The following is a 22,507-nucleotide window of genomic DNA, read 5'->3' on the forward strand; positions in this document are numbered from 1 at the left end:
AGAGGTATGCTTGTACACACTACACACACACACTACATGTACACACACACACACACACACACACACACACACACGCATCCCGACTTGGAAGAGTTAGGAGATAATATTTTGGTGAAGACTAAAAGCAGATGCCAGATAAACATGATACGGTAGATATTTTTGCACAGAGATTACTGCAGAGGAAAACATGCATGTTATACATAAATATCTATACAGGATACATGGTTTTTTATACTGGGCTGTAAATATAAGGTTAGCATGGATCTGGAAAAAGGAAGCAGAAGGAAATAAAGAGAATGGCATACACAGATGCCATCAAACCTTGTACATTATGACCATAGTGGTGTGGTGATGTTATCTTGCTAGAGAATTACACATGATTAGATTAAACTGTAGTTCAGATTAATGAGCTCATTTACGGTTTAACGAGGATGTTCATTTATCAGGTAATCAGGCATTTAATATAGCAGGTGTTTTACATGTACCATTAACTTGACAGGTGCAAATTTCAAGATGAATTGATATATTTCCAGTCGGTTTAATTTTGTATAGCCTGGAATACTAACATTATATTGTGCCCAATACTGTCAAATTAAAACAAATTAGCAAAGCACATGGTAATTTTATGACACAACCAGACAACAGTGTCGCAGAATAGACACCGAGTGGGTCTTGCACTAAATGAATAAGACGAACACAATGTGAGAAAGATGGAAATTTATGAATGAATTAATAAAGATAAATATATGATGTGAAAATACAATGATTCTCTCACGCTTTCAACATACAATTTACTCAAATCACTCTTCACAACATTCATACATCGAAAATAAATCAAAAATATTAAATCAGTATGAAGTACAGATCCAAGAAACCTCATGGACTGCACATACGCTTCAAACAGTATTTTACACAATAAGAGATTCACATAATCTCGAATATGAATTCTATTAAGATTCAAAATAATCTTAAGAACACAACGAAGATTCAAAATAATCTTATGAATATAACGAAGATTCAAAATAATCTTATGGATATAAAAATGCAATGGAACAATGACTGATCCAAACGTATGCTTCTAGACCCCTTGTACAGTCGCACGATACCTTGGGTTGGCCCACACTCTTATCGACCACTCGCACCCTTTATGAATCCACCACGAGTACAGTCATACGTTACACGTACAGACAGCATACAGCACTTTTTTTTATTTGCTACGTCTACATACGTACATACATACATACGTATCGACAGCACGTAGCATTAAATGTTCTGGAAACTCCAGATAGCTCTAAGCAACTTTAGACGGCTTCGGACAGCTTCAGACCGCTCTAGTCATATTCACAGTCACATTGACAGTCACACTTCATAGACACAATCACAGCGACAGTCACAATCAGCTACAATAACAGTCAGCTACAATAACAGTCAGAATCAGCTTCAAACACAGTCAGCTACAAACACAGTCAGCTGCAATAAAACCAAATTGGTCATAATAATAGTTTCTGTATAATCTCTAGATATATGATAATACTTTAAATCTGTGTTGTAATAAATACATTATTATGCGATAAGACATTACAAACCGAATAAGCTTTGCATATCAAATGAAAATGTAAATTTAACACTTACACCTATGGCTGGAGAACAATGGAGAGCGTACACTCCTTGACGTGATCCAAAAACGACCAGTGTGGTTTTAGAAATCGGTCTTACTTAAATCCATAGGAGAGTGAGTACAAGTCAGGATAGAATACCAGTGCATATCATGTTAGTCATGTTACCTCATCACAAGTAATCTCTGTGGCTAGGTACATGTTAATACAGTCGCTTACCTGGAAAAACACATTCACCCTAGATAACATTGTACGCATGTACAACGCGAAATAGTCGAATAGTTTTAAGACAAAACCAAGTTATTTCTTTGCCTAATTCTGTGACAAACAGCTTAACTAAATGATGATGTTCCGGAGTGTATGTACATGTACTGTTTTCACTATCAAAGTGCACGTACATGTACTGTTTTCACTATGAAAGTGTATGTACATGTAATAAGTTTTCATTATGTTTGTTTAGCAAGGTATAATTAACAGGAAAAAATTATCTTTCTTAGGGAAGAAGAAATGTAAGTATATTGGAAATAGTAATTGACTGTTCCTACTAATATATTAGAAATAGTACCTGACTGTTCATACCAGTATAGAAATAGTACTGGACTGTTCCTACCAGTATATTAGAATAAATAGTGGACTGTTCCTACCAGTATATTAGAAATAGTACCCAACTGTTCCTACCAGTATATTAGAAATAGTTCTTGACTGTCCCTACCAGTATATTAGAAATAGTACCCAACTGTTCCTACCAGTATATTAGAAATAGTACCCAACTGTTCCTACCAGTATATTAGAAATAGTTCTTGACTGATTCCCTACCAGTATATTAGAAATGTACCCCACTGTTCCTACCAGTATATTAGAAATAGTACCCGACTATCCCTACTAGTATAGAAATAGTACCCAACTGTTCCTACTGGTATTTTTCACTTTCATTTTACCATTCATTGAACCAGAACTCATGTCAACTCACAACTGCTGAAATTAGATTAACCAATTCTGATCACTCTGAAACATGGGTAAATGGATACTGTATACTTGGTTATTATTCCAACTGTTAAATTAACTGATTAGGCAAATTAGTCACAAAAATGTTTAGCACTAATAATTTTGTCTAGACTGAGCCAGAACGTGTTCAGATATTAAATGTGTTCAGATATTAAACATGTTCAGACGTTAAACATGTTCAGATATTAAACGTGTTCAGATATTTTAGTTTGACTTCTACCTTATATGAATGACAGTTTTTGAATCAGATCGACTACATTGTATAATACCCAGTCATCACATTCCATAAGAATGGTTTTTATAGAAAATTTGAAACTAATAACTCAGTGATATATTTTTATAACAAAACATTTTTATAATATTCTTTTTAAAATTATCCAGTTCTCATTTAAATTAACTCTTTTTACCTAATCATGGAAGAAAAGTGGTCCAAAGTGTTAATCAAAAGTCTCCACTTGGGAAAATGTTTGTTTGTTTGGTTAAAGGTCGGATTCTCAAAATTTGCTGAAATTTTATGTTGAATTTCTTAAGTGCACCAGATATGCTATAATTTTCAACCTGCACAATGTGCCTAATATACATGTATACAATTCTAAAAACATGGGAAAGGAAGCTGTCTTTGACTTCAAAATCTGTATAGAAAAATAAAATATAAAAATAGATGTCCTCATTAACAAAAAACACAAATAGATGTCTTCATTATCAAATAACACAAATAGATGTCCTCATTAACAAAAACACAAATAGATGTCCTCTATAACAAAAAATGCAAATAGATGTCCTCATTAACAAAAAACAAATAGATGTCCTCATTAACAAAAACACAAATAGATGACATCATTAACAAAAACACAAATAGATGTCCTCATTAACAAAAAACACAAATAGATGTCCTCATTAACAAAAACACATATATATATCCTCATTAACAAAAACACATATATATATCCTCATTAACAAAAAACACAAATATGTGTCCTCATTAATAAAAACACAAATAGATGTCCTCATTAACAAAAACACAAATATATCTCCTCATTTAAAAAAAACACAAATATATGTCCTCATTAACAGAAACACAAATAGATGTCCTCATTAACAAAAACACAAATAGCTGTCCTCATTAACAAAAACACAAATAGATGTCCTCATTAACAAAAACACAAATAGAAGTCCTCATTAACACTTGGATTCTGCATAGCATGCATCATCAATGGATCTCTAGCGACGGATCAAATCTAGATTTTCGCTAACGACATTATCTTAAAATCCTTTGTTAGAGATACACCATGTAGAAAGAAACTTTAATATCAGTAATACTACACATGTTGCCGTTGTATAGCTGGTATGTCTCTGCATGGAGAATACCTACACTGTATGACAAGAATTCATCCACTCATTAGGGTGAACAAGAAGATTCCAAAACACTGGATTGCCCCTCTGAAATGGTCACTTCTCCAATCTATAGGTGACTCCTAGTTCTGACTTGGGGGGACTCTTTCAGCATAAAGTGGTATCATCTATTTGCTTGTACATTCCAGCCTTTCAGAATGATCCCACAAATGGTACACAAAGGTAGGTACTTTACTGTTCAGATCATTTTGATTGCTCCCAGTGGCCCCAGTGATCATGATTCAGTGATCTTTTTGATCTGCTGATGGACCCTTTCTGGACACTACCTAAGAAAATGGACCTCCTATTACAGCACAGGGGCTCATTCACAGCAGCCCACACATTCACCACCTTCATGCTTGACTCATCTTAAACAACCTCTCTGCCAAGAAACATTTTCGTTCAAAGTTGCAAAGTGCATCAAATCAAGGAGACAATCAACATCTAAGGTGTATTATGCCCAGTGAAGAATCTTTTGTGAATGGTGTAGTGGAAAATGTGTAATTTCTAATTGTCCTTCTGTGAGTGCAATGTCTGATTTTCTTCTTTTCCTTTCAAGAGAAACAATGTTCAATGTCTACTATTAAGGGCTATCAAACAGCTCTTTCCAGCAATCTCAGATTTTCAAATGGCACCGCTATTGGGATATACTCCCACATAGCAGACCTGATCAGATATCTTGAGCTGCAAAGTCCAGTGTCTCACTCTATAATGCCTAAATGGACTCTTTCCTTTGTCATGTTGTCTCATAATAAACCCCCATGTGAGCCTTTGGGTGAAGCTTTCTTCGAGAACCTTACCCACAAAACAGTCTTCTTGCTTGTCAATGCATCAGTGAGATGATGGCGCTAGCTTCATTACCTATCCATAGAGCAGCCATGTAGCAGATTCAGTGGGAATAATGAGTCAGTTTCTCTCCTTTGCCAACCAGTTTTATTTATAGCAAAGAGCATCTTCCATCAGTTGCTCCACTCCCGTTTAAAATCTGCAGTCCCAGCAATACTGGGGATGACTAAAATATTCCATTATATCCAGTTAGGATTTGAATTGGCAGCAATGAAAGGGAAGGAAACCTCTTGTCCTCCCCATACCTATCATTCATGAGAATTACAGCCCATGAGGTTTGAGCCTTTGCTATCTTCTAGGCCTGTCTAATTCATTCACTTTTAGAGGATGTAATGAAAGCCACATTTTGGCACTCGCACTACTTTCTCCTCCTTTTACCTTCGATCCTTAGCCAATCACTGCAAAGGCATCTTCTCCTTGGGCCCAACCATTATCACTTGGAAGGTGGCCCAGGCAGATTCCATTCAGCAGTTTAAGGAGGGTTAGCATTACTTCCATCAGTTTTTTTTATTAACCAGTTTTGGGATTGTGAACCTCCCCCACCAAAAAAAACCCAAACAAATTCAACTATGCAGTTGCAACAGTTATGGTACAACTAATATTGAAATGTAGTTTTTGGGTAGAGTAAAACTAATTTTAAAGATTTAACACTTGCCTGTTGCTATTGCCAGATTTTCTTCTCCCACCCCACACTGATGTCCCACTAAATTAGGATGCTCTTTAGAAATGAAGGAAGGGAATATGCATGACCTTATGAAGTCCAGGGTTTCCCAGAGGTGATCCAGTGTTCTGGAATCCTATGGTTCACCCTAATGGGAGGATAAATTCTTGTGATACAGTCAGGGTACTTTGACCAAGAAAGGTACCAGCTGTGCAATAGCAACAGGTAGGTATAATTCACATTAGTTTCACCCACCCACCCCAAAAAAGTAAATTTTCCTCCAAGGAAAAGTATAAAACATAATTTTAGAACATGCAGTTCTGAGAAGTTGAGTTTTTGGGAGATTGCATGATTTTTATTTAATTTATTTTCATGTATATTTCCTTGCCACATACTGCTGTATAGTGCAAATTATATGCCACCAAATTTAATAATGTCTTTATCACCACAATATTTTGCACTGTATTTGTTTTCAAGTGGTTGATTTGAAGTGAAGATATTTGAACCCAAGATTGATTTATTCCATATATAATGAGACACATTGTAGTCATAATTATTTTGTTAGACGTTTTGCAGTATTACTAATACTTGTAGAAAATAAATATATCAACACATGTATTGTTCATACTGCATTGCATTTTATGGTTTCTTGGTACGTGTAACTTAATTATTATTAATTTAATATTTTTGGGAGCTTAAAGTCAGCATTTTGTTTAGAAATGTGATATTTGAACTATTCTGCAAATATTAATAAAGTAAAAAGTTTTTGTTGCTAGCTGCACTTCTTAAATATTATTTTCAAGTAGGAAATGAAGGGAAGAACTATAAGACATTTATGGAAAGTAGAAAATGGAATTTGAACTCTGGTCTACATACAAAGCTTGAATTCACACATTGAAACGATAAGTATTTCTTAGTGACTAGTAAAGTCACAATGTGCTTAATTAGATACTGCCTACTAATTTGGAAAGGACTAAGAATTAGATTACAAATCACATACAATATAGAAATGTTAGTTGTCCGAAAGATCATTTATAAAAAGATTGGCAAAATCAGCAACAAATTCTTCTTTTACGCCTGAAAAAACAATTTGATCTATCTTTTGGTATTTTAACCAGTGGCCATTGAATCAAAGATAATTAAAAAAATGGTTTAGGTCTACACATGTAGGACAACTTGCATCTAATGTTACATTGTCTCAGACCCACAGAGAATGCTGAAATGCCCACAGCTGTTGTGACAGAGGAGTAAGTAGTGAAGAGTGTGACATTTCTGTATCCATGTTATTAAGTAGTGAAGAGTGTGACATTTCTATATCCGTGTTATTAAGTAGTGAAGAGTGTGACATTTCTATATCCGTGTTATTAAGTAGTGAAGAGTGTGACATTTTTGGATCCATGTGATAAGATGTGGTAATACCATTTTTATGGATTTATCTTTGTTACCAATCCTAGTAGTTATCTCCCTTGACTGTCATTCTGTGATTCATGCAACAATCCTTGTTGGTTTTTTTTTTGTTTTTTTTCTTCATTTCTGTGACTAGTACCTGTAAAGTGTGCTACAATTATGATGGTTACTTTCCCTGCTGTAAGATTAGAGTGTGACATTTCTTCTAACATTTTGAGGCGATCTGTGCCTGCTATAAATTAGTAATTAGACAAGCTTGTGACATTTATAGTTATTACCCCACACATACACCTTTGTTTACTAGCTTTGTGGCCTTTCTTGAAGCAATCTATTTTACCACTGCTCATAAGGATAGAATGTGATAATATAGTATCACATTTCTCATTAGTATAGAATGTGATAATGTGGTTAATTCATGATGCATAAGTAAAGAATGTGATAATGCAGTTATCACACTTCTTATTAGAATATAACGTAATAATGTCTTTATCACCACAATATTTTGCACTGTATCAGTTTTCAAGTGGTTGATTTGAAGTGAAGATATTTGAACCCAAGATTGATTTATTCCATATATAATGAGACACATTGTAGTCATAATTATTTTGTTAGACATAATGCAATTAGCACACTACTCATTAGAATAGAATGTGATAATGTTGTTATCACATTACTCATTAGTATATGATGTGATAATGTGGTTAATTCATGATGCATTAGTAAAGAATGTGATATTGCAGTTATCACACTTCTCATTAGACTAATGTAATAATGTGGTTAATTCATGATGCATTAGTAAAGAATGTGATAATGCAGTTATCCCACTACTCATGGTTAATTCATGATGCATTAGTATAGAATGTGATAATGATGTATTATTATAGAATGTGATAATGCAGTTTTCATACTATTAATTAGTAGTATAGAATGTGATAATGTGGTTAATTCATGATGCATTAGTATAGAATGTGATAATGCAGTTTTTATACTATTAATTAGTAGTATAGAATGTGATAATGCAGTTTTCATACTATTAATTAGTAGTATAGAATGTGATAATGTGGTTAATTCATGATGCATTAGTATAGAATGTGATAATGCAGTTTTTATACTATTAATTAGTAGTATAGAATGTGATAATGTGGTTAATTCATGATGCATTAGTATAGAATGTGATAATGCAGTTTTTATACTATTAATTAGTAGTATAGAATGTGATAATGCAGTTTTCATGCTATGAATTACTAGTATAGAATGTGATAATGCAGATTTCATGCTATTAATTAGTAGTATAGAATGTGATAATGCAGTTTTCATGCTATGAATTACTAGTATAGAATGTGATAATGCAGATTTCATGCTATTAATTAGTAGTATAGAATGTGATAATGCAGTTTTTATACTATTAATTAGTAGTATAGAATGTGATAATGCAGTTTTCATGCTACAAATTACTAGTATAGAATGTGATAATGCAGATTTCATACTATTAATTAGTAGTATAGAATGTGATAATTGTGGTTATTACTCTGAATATTACTCAGTGTTTTTGGTGTGAAACAGATCTGACTTTTCACCCTTTTTCAGCTGTGATTGTAACAATAGCATATTTCATTCCTTGCTGATGACCGTGTAATTCTTTCATTATTTCCTGCTGCCAAAAATTACTGGAATGACCTGTCAAAAATATCACAAGTTATCTTGCATTTATTTCCCTTTTCTCTCACTATTTAAGTAGCATAGGGAGTAGGGGCCAGTTTTTATGTACAAATGTAATGCTGCAATTAGTATTAAAAAAATCATAACAAAAATCAAATACACGAGTGAGCTCAAAAAGGTCCATATTTTTTGGATATATTAAAAGAAAGCATAAAGAATATTATCCACTTAACCAAAGACGTCAATGTCAGCTCATAGCAGAAGAAGTTTATGCACTCCAACGCCAAATTTATACTTGCAATTTTCGTGTCCGAAGGTCATTGTTTACACCATGTGATGCTTGCAGTGCAAACCCAAGCCTTTTTCCTAGATGACTGTTCTGCAAAACAGTGTGTACTACACAGGCTGATGCAACTGAAAATAGCTGTCATCCAAGCAGTTTTTGAGATTTTCTACTTGCACCAAACCCATGTGTTTACTGGTATGGGAGGCTAGTTCTTCTTCCTAGCCGACTACTGGTATTTCACTGTCAACATATTGCAGAGTAAATATGGAAGATGTACCTACCTGACATCATTTTCAACAACAACACAAGCCCAAAACATCTAGTTCACAAATATATCCATATCTTTAAATGGTAAACAATAATAGCTGAAAAAGTCACACCATAGCCTTACATTAAGAAATTTGCCAGGGGCCAATTTACGAAACAGGACCCTGCCACCATAGTTTGTTTCAGTATGTTTCTGCTGTTACATGTAGTTTGGGACTGGGTTACTTTAGTTTTGTTGTCAAGTTATCTCCCCTTGAAGACACTGTGAATAGCATAGTTATAAGATGAAATTTGACAAATAATGGAAGGATGTATCTTACTTTCAATACTGATAAGTGAATACCGCAGTGTTCATTTTATAGTCATGATATTACTGATATGTCATTAAAGTGCATGCATACATACATACATACACACACACACACACACACACACACACACACACATTCATGCCATTGTTCAGATTTACACACACACACATACCTACCTACCTACATGCCTACCTACCAACATACATACATGCATACATACATACATACCTGCATGCATGCATACATACATACATACATACATACATACATGCATGCATGCATACATACATGCATACACATATATAAGATCAAATTTGATGGAAAGCATTCTAGCAAGAGGATGTTTCAAATTTTCAATAATGATGTGAATCTGCTGTCAAATTACTAAAAATATGTCAGATATGGCCACTATTGCTAAAAAATATCAGATATGGCCACTATTACTAAAATATGTCAGATATGGCCACTATTGCTAAAAATTGTCAGATATGGCCACTATTACTAAAATATGTCAGATATGGCCACTATTGCTAAAAAATTTCAGATATGGCCACTATTACTAAAAATATGTCAGATATGGCCACTATTACTAAAATATGTCAGATATGGCCACTATTACTAAAAATATGTCACATATGGCCACTATTACTAAAATATGTCAGATATGGCCACTATTACTAAAAATATGTCACATATGGCCACTATTATTAAAATATGTCAGATATGGCCACTATTACTGAAATATGTCAGATATGGCCACTATTACTAAAAATATGTCAGATATGGCCACTATTACTAAAATATGTCAGATATGGCCACTATTGCTAAAATATGTCAGTATGGCCACTATTGCTAAAAAATGTCAGATATGGCCACTATTACTAAAATATGTCAAATATGGCCACTATTGCTAAAAAATGTCAAATATGGCCATTACTAAAATATGTCAGATATGGCCACTATTACTAAAAATATGTCAGATATGACCAGTATTGCTAAAAAATGTCAGATATGGCCACTATTACTAAAATATGTCAGATATGGCCACTATTACTAAAAATATGTCAGATATGGCCACTATTACTAAAATATGTCAGATATGGCCACCATTACTAAAAATATGTCAGATATGGCCACTATTACTAAAATGTGTCAGATATGGCCACTATTACTAAAAATATGTCAGATATGGCCACTATTACTAAAATGTGTCAGATATGGCCACTATTACTAAAATGTCAGATATGGCCACTATTACTAAAAATATGTCAGATATGGCCACTATTACTAAAAAATGTCAAATATGGCCACTATTGCTAGAAATGTCAAATATGGCCACTATTACTAAAAAAAATGGCAAATGTGGTCACTATTGCTAAAAAATGTCAGATATGGCCACTATTGCTAAAAAATATCAGATATGGCCACTTTTACTAATATATGTCAGATATAGCCACTATTGCTAACAAATGTCAGATATGGCCACTATTACTAAAATATGTCAAATATGGCCACTATTGCTAAAAAATGTCAAATATGGCCACTATTACTAAAATATGTCAGATATGGCCACTATTACTAAAAATATGTCAGATATGGCCACTATTACTAAAATATGTCAGATATGGCCACTATTACTAAAAATATGTCACATATGGCCACTATTACTAAAATATGTCAGATATGGCCACTATTACTAAAAATATGTCAGATATGGCCACTATTACTAAAATATGTCAGATATGGCCACTATTACTAAAATATGTCAGATATGGCCACTGTTGCTAAAAATGTCAGATATGGCCACTATTACTAAAAAATGTCAAATATGGCCACTATTGCTAAAAATGTCAAATATGGCCACTATTACTAAAAAAGTGTCAAATATGGCCACTATTGCTAAAAAATGTCAGATATGGCCACTATTACTAAAATATGTCAGATATGGCCACTATTACTAAAATATGTCAAATATGGCCACTATTGCTAAAAAATGTCAGATATGGCCACTATTACTAAAATATGTCAGATATGGCCACTATTACTAAAAAATGTCAGATATGGCCACTATTACTAAAAATATGTCAAATATGGCCATTACTAAAATATGTCAGATATGGCCACTATTACTAAAAATATGTCAGATATGGCCACTATTACTAAAATATGTCAAATATGGCCACTATTGCTAAAAAATGTCAGATATGGCCACTATTACTAAAATATGTCAGATATGGCCACTATTACTAAAAATATGTCAGATATGGCCACTATTACTAAAATATGTCAAATATGGCCACTATTGCTAAAAAATGTCAGATATGGCCACTATTACTAAAATATGTCAGATATGGCCACATTACTAAAATATGTCAAATATGGCCACTATTGCTAAAAAATGTCAGATATGGCCACTATTACTAAAATATATCAGATATGGCCACTATTACTAAAAATATGTCAGATATGGCCACTATTACTAAAATATGTCAGATATGGCCACTATTACTAAAAATATGTCAGATATGGCCACTATTACTAAAATATGTCAGATATGGCCACTATTACTAAAATATGTCAGATATGGCCACTATTACTAAAAAATGTCAAATATGGCCACTATTGCTAAAAATATCAAATATGGCCACTATTACTAAAAAAATGGCAAATATGGTCACTATTGCTAAAAAATGTCAGATATGGCCACTATTGCTAAAAAATATCAGATATGGCCACTTTTACTAAAATATGTCAGATATGGCCACTATTGCTAACAAATGTCAGATATGGCCACTATTACTAAAATATGTCAAATATGGCCACTATTGCTAAAAAATGTCAAATATGGCCACTATTACTAAAATATGTCAAATATGGCCACTATTACTAAAAATATGTCAGATATTGCCACTATTACTAAAATATGTCAGATATGGCCACTATTGCTAAAAAATGTCAGATATAGCCACTATTACTAAAATATGTCAGATATGGCCACTATTACTAAAAATATGTCAGATATGGCCACTATTACTAAAACATGTCAGATATGGCCACTATTGCTAAAAAATGTCAGATATGGCCACTATTACTAAAATATGTCAAATATGGCCACTATTGCTACAAAATGTCAAGTATGGCCATTGCTAAAATATGTCAGATATGGCCACTATTACTAAAAATATGTCAGATATGGCCACTATTACTAAAATATGTCAAATATGGCCACTATTGCTAAAAAATGTCAGATATGGCCACTATTACTAAAATATGTCAAATATGGCCACTATTGCTACAAAATGTCAAGTATGGCCATTGCTAAAATATGTCAGATATGGCCACTATTACTAAAAATATGTCAGATATGGCCACTATTACTAAAATATGTCAAATATGGCCACTATTGCTAAAAAATGTCAGATATGGCCACTATTTCTAAAATATGTCAGATATGGCCACTATTACTAAAATATGTCAGATATGGCCACTATTACTAAAATATGTCAGATATGGCCACTATTACTAAAAATATGTCAGATATGACCACTATTACTAAAAAATGTCAAATATGGCCACTATTGCTAAAAAATGTCAAATATGGCCACTATTACTAAAATATGTCAGATATGGCCACTATTACTAAAAATATGTCAGATATGGCCACTATTACTAAAATATGTCAGATATGGCCACTAATACTAAAAATATGTCACATATGGCCACTATTACTAAAATATGTCAGATATGGCCACTATTACTAAAATATGTCAGATATGGCTACTATTACTAAAATATGTCAGATATGGCCACTGTTACTAAAATATGTCAGATATGGCCACTATTACTAAAATATGTCAGATATGGCCACTTACAAAAAATATGTCAGATATGGCCACTATTACTAAAAAATGTCAAATATGGCCACTATTGCTAAAAATATCAAATATGGCCACTATTACTAAAAAAGTGTCGAATATGGCCACTATTGCTAAAAAATGTCAGATATGGCCACTATTACTAAAATATGTCAGATATGGCCACTATTACTAAAAATATGTCAGATATGGCCACTATTACTAAAATATGTCAAATATGGCCACTACTGCTAAAAGATGTCAGATATGGCCACTATTACTAAAATATGTCACATATGGTCACTATTACTAAAAATATGTCAGATATGGCCACTATTACTAAAATATGTCAGATATGGCCACTATTACTAAAAAATGTCAGATATGGCCACTATTACTAAAAAATTTCAGATATGGCCACTATTACTAAAAAATTTCAGATATGGCCACTATTACTAAAAAATGTCAAATATGGCCACTATTGCTAAAAATATGTCAGATATGGCCACTATTACTAAAAAATGTCAAATATGGCCATTACTAAAATATGTCAGATATGGCCACTATTACTAAAAATATGTCAGATATGACCAGTATTGCTAAAAAATGTCAGATATGGCCACTATTACTAAAATATGTCAGATATGGCCACTATTACTAAAAATATGTCAGATATGGCCACTATTACTAAAATATGTCAGATATGGCCACCATTACTAAAAATATGTCAGATATGGCCACTATTACTAAAATGTGTCAGATATGGCCACTATTACTAAAAATATGTCAGATATGGCCACTATTACTAAAATGTGTCAGATATGGCCACTATTACTAAAATGTCAGATATGGCCACTATTACTAAAAATATGTCAGATATGGCCACTATTACTAAAAAATGTCAAATATGGCCACTATTGCTAGAAATGTCAAATATGGCCACTATTACTAAAAAAAATGGCAAATGTGGTCACTATTGCTAAAAAATGTCAGATATGGCCACTATTGCTAAAAAATATCAGATATGGCCACTTTTACTAATATATGTCAGATATAGCCACTATTGCTAACAAATGTCAGATATGGCCACTATTACTAAAATATGTCAAATATGGCCACTATTGCTAAAAAATGTCAAATATGGCCACTATTACTAAAATATGTCAGATATGGCCACTATTACTAAAAATATGTCAGATATGGCCACTATTACTAAAATATGTCAGATATGGCCACTATTACTAAAAATATGTCACATATGGCCACTATTACTAAAATATGTCAGATATGGCCACTATTACTAAAAATATGTCAGATATGGCCACTATTACTAAAATATGTCAGATATGGCCACTATTACTAAAATATGTCAGATATGGCCACTATTTCTAAAATATGTCAGATATGGCCACTGTTGCTAAAAATGTCAGATATGGCCACTATTACTAAAAAATGTCAAATATGGCCACTATTGCTAAAAATGTCAAATATGGCCACTATTACTAAAAAAGTGTCAAATATGGCCACTATTGCTAAAAAATGTCAGATATGGCCACTATTACTAAAATATGTCAGATATGGCCACTATTACTAAAATATGTCAAATATGGCCACTATTGCTAAAAAATGTCAGATATGGCCACTATTACTAAAATATGTCAGATATGGCCACTATTACTAAAAAATGTCAGATATGGCCACTATTACTAAAAATATGTCAAATATGGCCATTACTAAAATATGTCAGATATGGCCACTATTACTAAAAATATGTCAGATATGGCCACTATTACTAAAATATGTCAAATATGGCCACTATTGCTAAAAAATGTCAGATATGGCCACTATTACTAAAATATGTCAGATATGGCCACTATTACTAAAAATATGTCAGATATGGCCACTATTACTAAAATATGTCAAATATGGCCACTATTGCTAAAAAATGTCAGATATGGCCACTATTACTAAAATATGTCAGATATGGCCACATTACTAAAATATGTCAAATATGGCCACTATTGCTAAAAAATGTCAGATATGGCCACTATTACTAAAATATATCAGATATGGCCACTATTACTAAAAATATGTCAGATATGGCCACTATTACTAAAATATGTCAGATATGGCCACTATTACTAAAAATATGTCAGATATGGCCACTATTACTAAAATATGTCAGATATGGCCACTATTACTAAAATATGTCAGATATGGCCACTATTACTAAAAAATGTCAAATATGGCCACTATTGCTAAAAATATCAAATATGGCCACTATTACTAAAAAAATGGCAAATATGGTCACTATTGCTAAAAAATGTCAGATATGGCCACTATTGCTAAAAAATATCAGATATGGCCACTTTTACTAAAATATGTCAGATATGGCCACTATTGCTAACAAATGTCAGATATGGCCACTATTACTAAAATATGTCAAATATGGCCACTATTGCTAAAAAATGTCAAATATGGCCACTATTACTAAAATATGTCAAATATGGCCACTATTACTAAAAATATGTCAGATATTGCCACTATTACTAAAATATGTCAGATATGGCCACTATTGCTAAAAAATGTCAGATATAGCCACTATTACTAAAATATGTCAGATATGGCCACTATTACTAAAAATATGTCAGATATGGCCACTATTACTAAAACATGTCAGATATGGCCACTATTGCTAAAAAATGTCAGATATGGCCACTATTACTAAAATATGTCAAATATGGCCACTATTGCTACAAAATGTCAAGTATGGCCATTGCTAAAATATGTCAGATATGGCCACTATTACTAAAAATATGTCAGATATGGCCACTATTACTAAAATATGTCAAATATGGCCACTATTGCTAAAAAATGTCAGATATGGCCACTATTACTAAAATATGTCAAATATGGCCACTATTGCTACAAAATGTCAAGTATGGCCATTGCTAAAATATGTCAGATATGGCCACTATTACTAAAAATATGTCAGATATGGCCACTATTACTAAAATATGTCAAATATGGCCACTATTGCTAAAAAATGTCAGATATGGCCACTATTTCTAAAATATGTCAGATATGGCCACTATTACTAAAATATGTCAGATATGGCCACTATTACTAAAATATGTCAGATATGGCCACTATTACTAAAAATATGTCAGATATGACCACTATTACTAAAAAATGTCAAATATGGCCACTATTGCTAAAAAATGTCAAATATGGCCACTATTACTAAAATATGTCAGATATGGCCACTATTACTAAAAATATGTCAGATATGGCCACTATTACTAAAATATGTCAGATATGGCCACTAATACTAAAAATATGTCACATATGGCCACTATTACTAAAATATGTCAGATATGGCCACTATTACTAAAATATGTCAGATATGGCTACTATTACTAAAATATGTCAGATATGGCCACTGTTACTAAAATATGTCAGATATGGCCACTATTACTAAAATATGTCAGATATGGCCACTTACAAAAAATATGTCAGATATGGCCACTATTACTAAAAAATGTCAAATATGGCCACTATTGCTAAAAATATCAAATATGGCCACTATTACTAAAAAAGTGTCGAATATGGCCACTATTGCTAAAAAATGTCAGATATGGCCACTATTACTAAAATATGTCAGATATGGCCACTATTACTAAAAATATGTCAGATATGGCCACTATTACTAAAATATGTCAAATATGGCCACTACTGCTAAAAGATGTCAGATATGGCCACTATTACTAAAATATGTCACATATGGTCACTATTACTAAAAATATGTCAGATATGGCCACTATTACTAAAATATGTCAGATATGGCCACTATTACTAAAAAATGTCAGATATGGCCACTATTACTAAAAAATTTCAGATATGGCCACTATTACTAAAAAATTTCAGATATGGCCACTATTACTAAAAAATGTCAAATATGGCCACTATTGCTAAAAATATGTCAGATATGGCCACTATTACTAAAAAATGTCAAATATGGCCACTATAAAAATATATATTTTTTAAAAATAATACAACTGCATCAAACTACATAGAGCTATGTGGTAGCTCCATTTGTAGAGTAACCGAGTTATGATGCAAGGGTCATGAGTTCATTACCTTTCCAGGCCATTCTGGATCAAAGGTCTCTCTGTTGCCCTGGAAACGATGCCAGATTCCCATTTCCCCTGCATTATATAGTCAGTAATGTGTTAACAATGCCTTTAAAACCAACGTCACACACAAACACATACATAATTGTTTCCAAGTTGATAGAATTTACTGTGGCAATGGTTTCCAAGTTGATAGAATTTACTGTGGCAATGGTTTCCAAGTTGATAGAATTTCCTGTGGCAAATTTTTTTTTTAGTTTTTCTTTTTAATGCTGATCAACCATCAGATATGGAAACATTACTAAATTTTCAAAGCCATTGGACAAGTATTATGTCACATTACTAAATAGTTCATTGTTCTTTGTAGGTAGCTACTATTATGTCACATTACTAAATGGAAAGAAATGACTTATTTTCAAAGCCATTGGATAAGTGTTATGTCACATTGCCAAATAGAAAGAAATGACCTATTGTCAAAGCCATTGGACAAGTGTTATGTCACATTACTAAATAGAAAGAAATGACTTATTTTCAAAGCCATTGGATAAGTGTTATGTCACATTACCAAATAGAAAGAAATGACCTATTGTCAAAGCCACTAGATAAGTATTATGTAACATTACCAAATAGAAAGAAATGACTAATTTTCAAAGCCATATGACAAGTATTTTGCCACATTAATAAATAGAAGGAAATGACTTATTGTCAAAGCCATTGGACAAGTATTATGTCACATTACCAAATAGAAAGAAATGACTTATTTTCAAAGCCATTGGACAAGTATTATGTCACATTACCAAATAGAAAGAAATGACTTATTGTCAAAGCCATTGGACAAGTATTATGTCACATTACCAAATAGAAAGAAATGACCTATTGTCAAAGCCATTGGACAAGTATTATGTCACATTACCAAATAGAAAGAAATGACTTATTGTCAAAGCCATTGGACAAGTATTATGTCACATTACCAAATAGAAAGAAATGACTTATTGTCAAAGCCATTGGACAAGTATTATGTCACATTACCAAATAGAAAGAAATGACTTATTTTCAAAGCCATTGGACAAGTATTATGTCACATTACCAAATAGAAAGAAATGACTTATTTTCAAAGCCATTGGACAAGTATTATGTCACATTACTAAATAGAAAGAAATGACTTATTGTCAAAGCCATTGGACAAGTATTATGTCACATTACCAAATAGAAAGAAATGACTTATTTTCAAAGCCATTGGACAAGTATTATGTCACATTACCAAATAGAAAGAAATGACCTATTGTCAAAACCATTGGACAAGTATTATGTCACATTACCAAATAGAAAGAATTGACCTATTGTCAAAGCCATTGGACAAGTATTATGACTCATTAAACAAAAAAGGCTTTAAATTTATTGCCATCAAACATAGCTAAGAGTACCAAAAACAATACAAAAATCACAAACCACAGAAAATGTTTGTACCAAATTTGACATAAAGAATTCTTGTATGAAAGCCTTTTTAATTTGGACAAATGTTGCTGGTCTATCAAATATGGCAACTTTATTTTTTAAAAAAGAGAAAAAAATGTAAACAACTTCTTAAAAACTGCTTAACATAATTTGACCAAATTTTGCAAAAATGTATGTTGACTTATAAACTTATACAATGTCAGAAAAGATCTTTCTAAACCAGATTGCATGCCCTTGCATTTTGTTTATAGGTAGATATCATCTGGTGAGCAATCTCAAACCCAAATGGGTCTCTTGTTATCTGTATTGTATAAATGGCAACAGGTGTAAATGTATCTTTATAGACACAGTTTGTTGATAAATCTGAACAATGGCATGAATGATACCAGTTCAACAGTGTTAGTGTTCCTTAAATAAATGTTATTTATGCGTTAAATCAAACTTAGCATGTGAGTATAGTATCTGAAATAGGTTCTGTGCTTATATGTGCATGATATCAGCTTTTAAAGGTCAAAGGTCATGACATATTTTTGCAATCCATTTCTGGACATGTTAATTCAAACATACAAGAAAATATTTTTTTTAAAACAATTTCAGTATGTATGAGTTTTTCAAGAATATTTGAAATGATTTTAATCTTTGATGATTAAAAAATGTGAAAGGGGGATGAAATTAATGTCTCTCAAGTACCTACACGTTTTCTTCAGCCAGTAGAGTGGCAGTCTCTGTGAGGGACACATATATTCCAACAAAGAAAAGATATATTCTTCCAACAGTTTAGCTTGCTAATTAACATTTCTGTGCTTACATATAAAATCAGAAACTGAAGGTCTGTATTATGATATTAGACCTCCCCCCCATCTCATTTTAAATGGTAAAGGTCTAGTTTGTGGAAAAGATTTATATTTATGTACGATATTGTAAATACAGTATTAGCATTTTAAATTACTACACTGTAATGTTTTTCTTAATATAATTCATTAAAATTAATTACTTCATGATGTGCAAGGTGTTTTTCTGGTTCTGCAAAAAATGTCCTCATCTGATATCCAGAATTGTTTTCCTTAATGTTGTGAAAAAATGTCTGTAGTCATGTGGTTGTCCTTCTTCAACAATTGTGCACACAATTCCTCATCGCTGCTGTCTGTCTGTCTGTCTCTTTTGCTCATCATGTTGTGAATTAATCACATGGTTTTTATAGGAAAATATGTCTATAAAGATATTGATGTAGCTGGAAATGTCTTTTAAACATTGGGACTTGAATTTGTCTGTGTTTTGCCTCAAACAGATATACTTACAAACACAACTGATTCGATCACAATTGTTACTGTTTTATTTCTTTAATCATTCTCTTGTAATGTGATCTTTAGAGGGCCTCTAGGGAGAATAGTCCTTGACTAATGAGTCACCCTCTATAAATAAAGCATTATTATTATTATTAATATTATTATTATTATTATTATTATTATTAAATGAAATTATAATGACTTTGATTTTTTTCAATGTCATTCTGCTGTCCAGAGAGCAGAAGTTATTGTAATCATGCTACAATGACCTGGTTACTTAGCTACCAAAACTAAAACTCCATATAGATTTTGATCACCTGGTAGTTTAGTTACCTAGGTGAAAACTGGGATGAAATAACTTCATTTTCATTGAAGTCTCGATGTGTCATTGATAGTATTCAACCTTCTCATTTATTTTGACTTTTATTTCCACATGAGTGTTTTGGCTGTCTGTCCTCACAGTCCCACTTTTCCAAGACATGTATGCATTTTTCTTTCAAATTACAACATTATATTTTCATAAAGTGTACACTGTGTATTCATTTTCTTTTGCTTCTGACTAAATATATCTTGTAACATACATTATCAGAACCACAGAGTTGCCACCCACAGTCAGTGAACATGAAGGGTAAGTATATGTGATCCCCTGCCCAAGTTCCTGGTCCAGGTAGAATTAGCGCTTATGTTCACACACCTTTCTATTGGAAGATATGTTTTGTCACCTTACCTCCACTGAAGGAATGTATCAAAAATTATACCCACCTCACCCATAGAAATTGTTTCGCCATTCCCATTCCAACAAAAAAATGTTATGAGAACTGTTTTATATAGTTTGGCTTATCACCCTCTGCAACTCATCTGTCAGAAATAACACAAGTTTAAACAACAGAACATATTCCCCTTCTCTGCTTTGACCCCAGTAAAATATTGTGACAAAGATATTTGTATAAATGCTCTTTAAGCTTATTTTCCAGAAATGACAGATCAAAAACTATGTACGTTTCATCCGTAGAACTTTTTCCCCACCTCCTTCCATCTCTACTCCCACCCAAAAACATGTAGAATGGTGTGTCAAAAGTTTAACCTGTTTGTTCTCATATCTTCAGTTGGTTCCTGTGTAAAAAATGTGTCAGTTTTATCTGCCCATTTCATGTGCCCATTTCAGTACCCATTTCATATACCCATTTAAATGTCAATTTCATCTGCCCATTTCAGTTCCCATTTAATCTGCCTTTTCAAAGTCAATTTCATCTGCCCATTTCATATGCCCATTTCAATATCAATTTCATCTGCCCATTTCAGTGTTGATTTTATCTGCACATTTCAATGATGATTTTTTTTTCTGCCTGTTTCATCTGCAGGATGTACATTTTGTAATCATTCACATTTGATCAAACCAGAGTTATTATTATAAAATATATCAGAGATCCCAAAATCATGTTTGCTAGACATGTCTGACAGATGAGGGATAAAGACAAAATTCCCTCAGGACAAAATCCCCTCCTCCTCAAATGAAAGATTGGACATAATACCTATCCCTGCATACGTTTTTTAAACAGGTTTTTGAACCATCACAAATATAATGGCCTGTTTTGAAATGGAAAGAAAAGAAGAAATGTATGTATCATAATAATAATAATAATAATAATGAGGACTTTGTATAGCACCTAATCTTTAGAAGCTCTAAGCGCTTTACAGCATTAGATAACACCTATAACATATAAAACATATATAATGATATTATTACAACAACATAAAAAAACAAACCATGAAATTAAAAGACATAAAAACATGCTGAAAATATTTAACGTAGGGAACATTATTAGGTCTTTAAGTTTGTTCTTGCAGTCGAAATAAGTGAGTTTTGAGAGCCCTCTTGAATGTGATCACTGTGTCTTTGTGTCTAAGTTCAGTGGGCAATTCATTCCGAATTGCTGTGCCCTGGTATGCAAAAGAACTTTGTCCATATGACTTTGTTTTCATAGTGGGAATAATGAGTATATGATTGTCAGAAGAGAAGCGTAAGTATCTTGCTGGTGTGTACACATGGGTGAAGTCAGATAGGTATGTTGGACTGGAGTCTGTCAGTGAAACATAGCACAGGAAACAAATTTTTGTTTGATTCTGGATTGAATGGATAGCCAGTGTAGGGTACAGAGCAGCAGGGAGGTGTGCTCTGATCATGGTATTCTAAGTATGATCCGAGCATCTGTGTTTTGAACTTTTTGAAGTTTCTGAAGTAGATATTGAGATGAACCAAACATAAATGAATTACAATAGTCCAGTCTTGAAAGTACTAATGAACATACAAGTGTTTTAGTGGCATCAA

General features: G+C 32.6%; 1 protein-coding gene across 7 annotated transcripts in view; it reads left to right on the plus strand.

The window, feature by feature from the left end:
* The window catches only part of LOC149792444 (uncharacterized), an 84,044-nt gene that overhangs the window by 5,415 nt on the left and 56,122 nt on the right, over positions 1 to 22,507 (plus strand). For 5 of the 7 annotated variants that reach the window (XR_016423562.1, XR_016423561.1, XR_016423564.1 and 2 more), the window contains exon 3: positions 20,768 to 20,806. The exons of the other annotated variants lie outside the window; for them this stretch is intronic. Coding sequence is in view for 2 of the 5 variants with exons in the window: in XM_089971022.1 (XP_089827148.1) it covers positions 20,768 to 20,806 (39 nt within the window). In the remaining 3 variants the exon portion in view is untranslated. The remainder of the gene's footprint in view (positions 1 to 20,767; positions 20,807 to 22,507) is intronic. 7 annotated transcript variants of the gene reach the window in all.

The sequence above is a fragment of the Sinohyriopsis cumingii genome, chromosome 9, assembly GCF_028554795.1.
Source record: "Sinohyriopsis cumingii isolate HCF-2022 chromosome 9, ASM2855479v2, whole genome shotgun sequence".
NCBI classification, from domain to species: Eukaryota; Metazoa; Mollusca; class Bivalvia; order Unionida; family Unionidae; genus Sinohyriopsis; species Sinohyriopsis cumingii.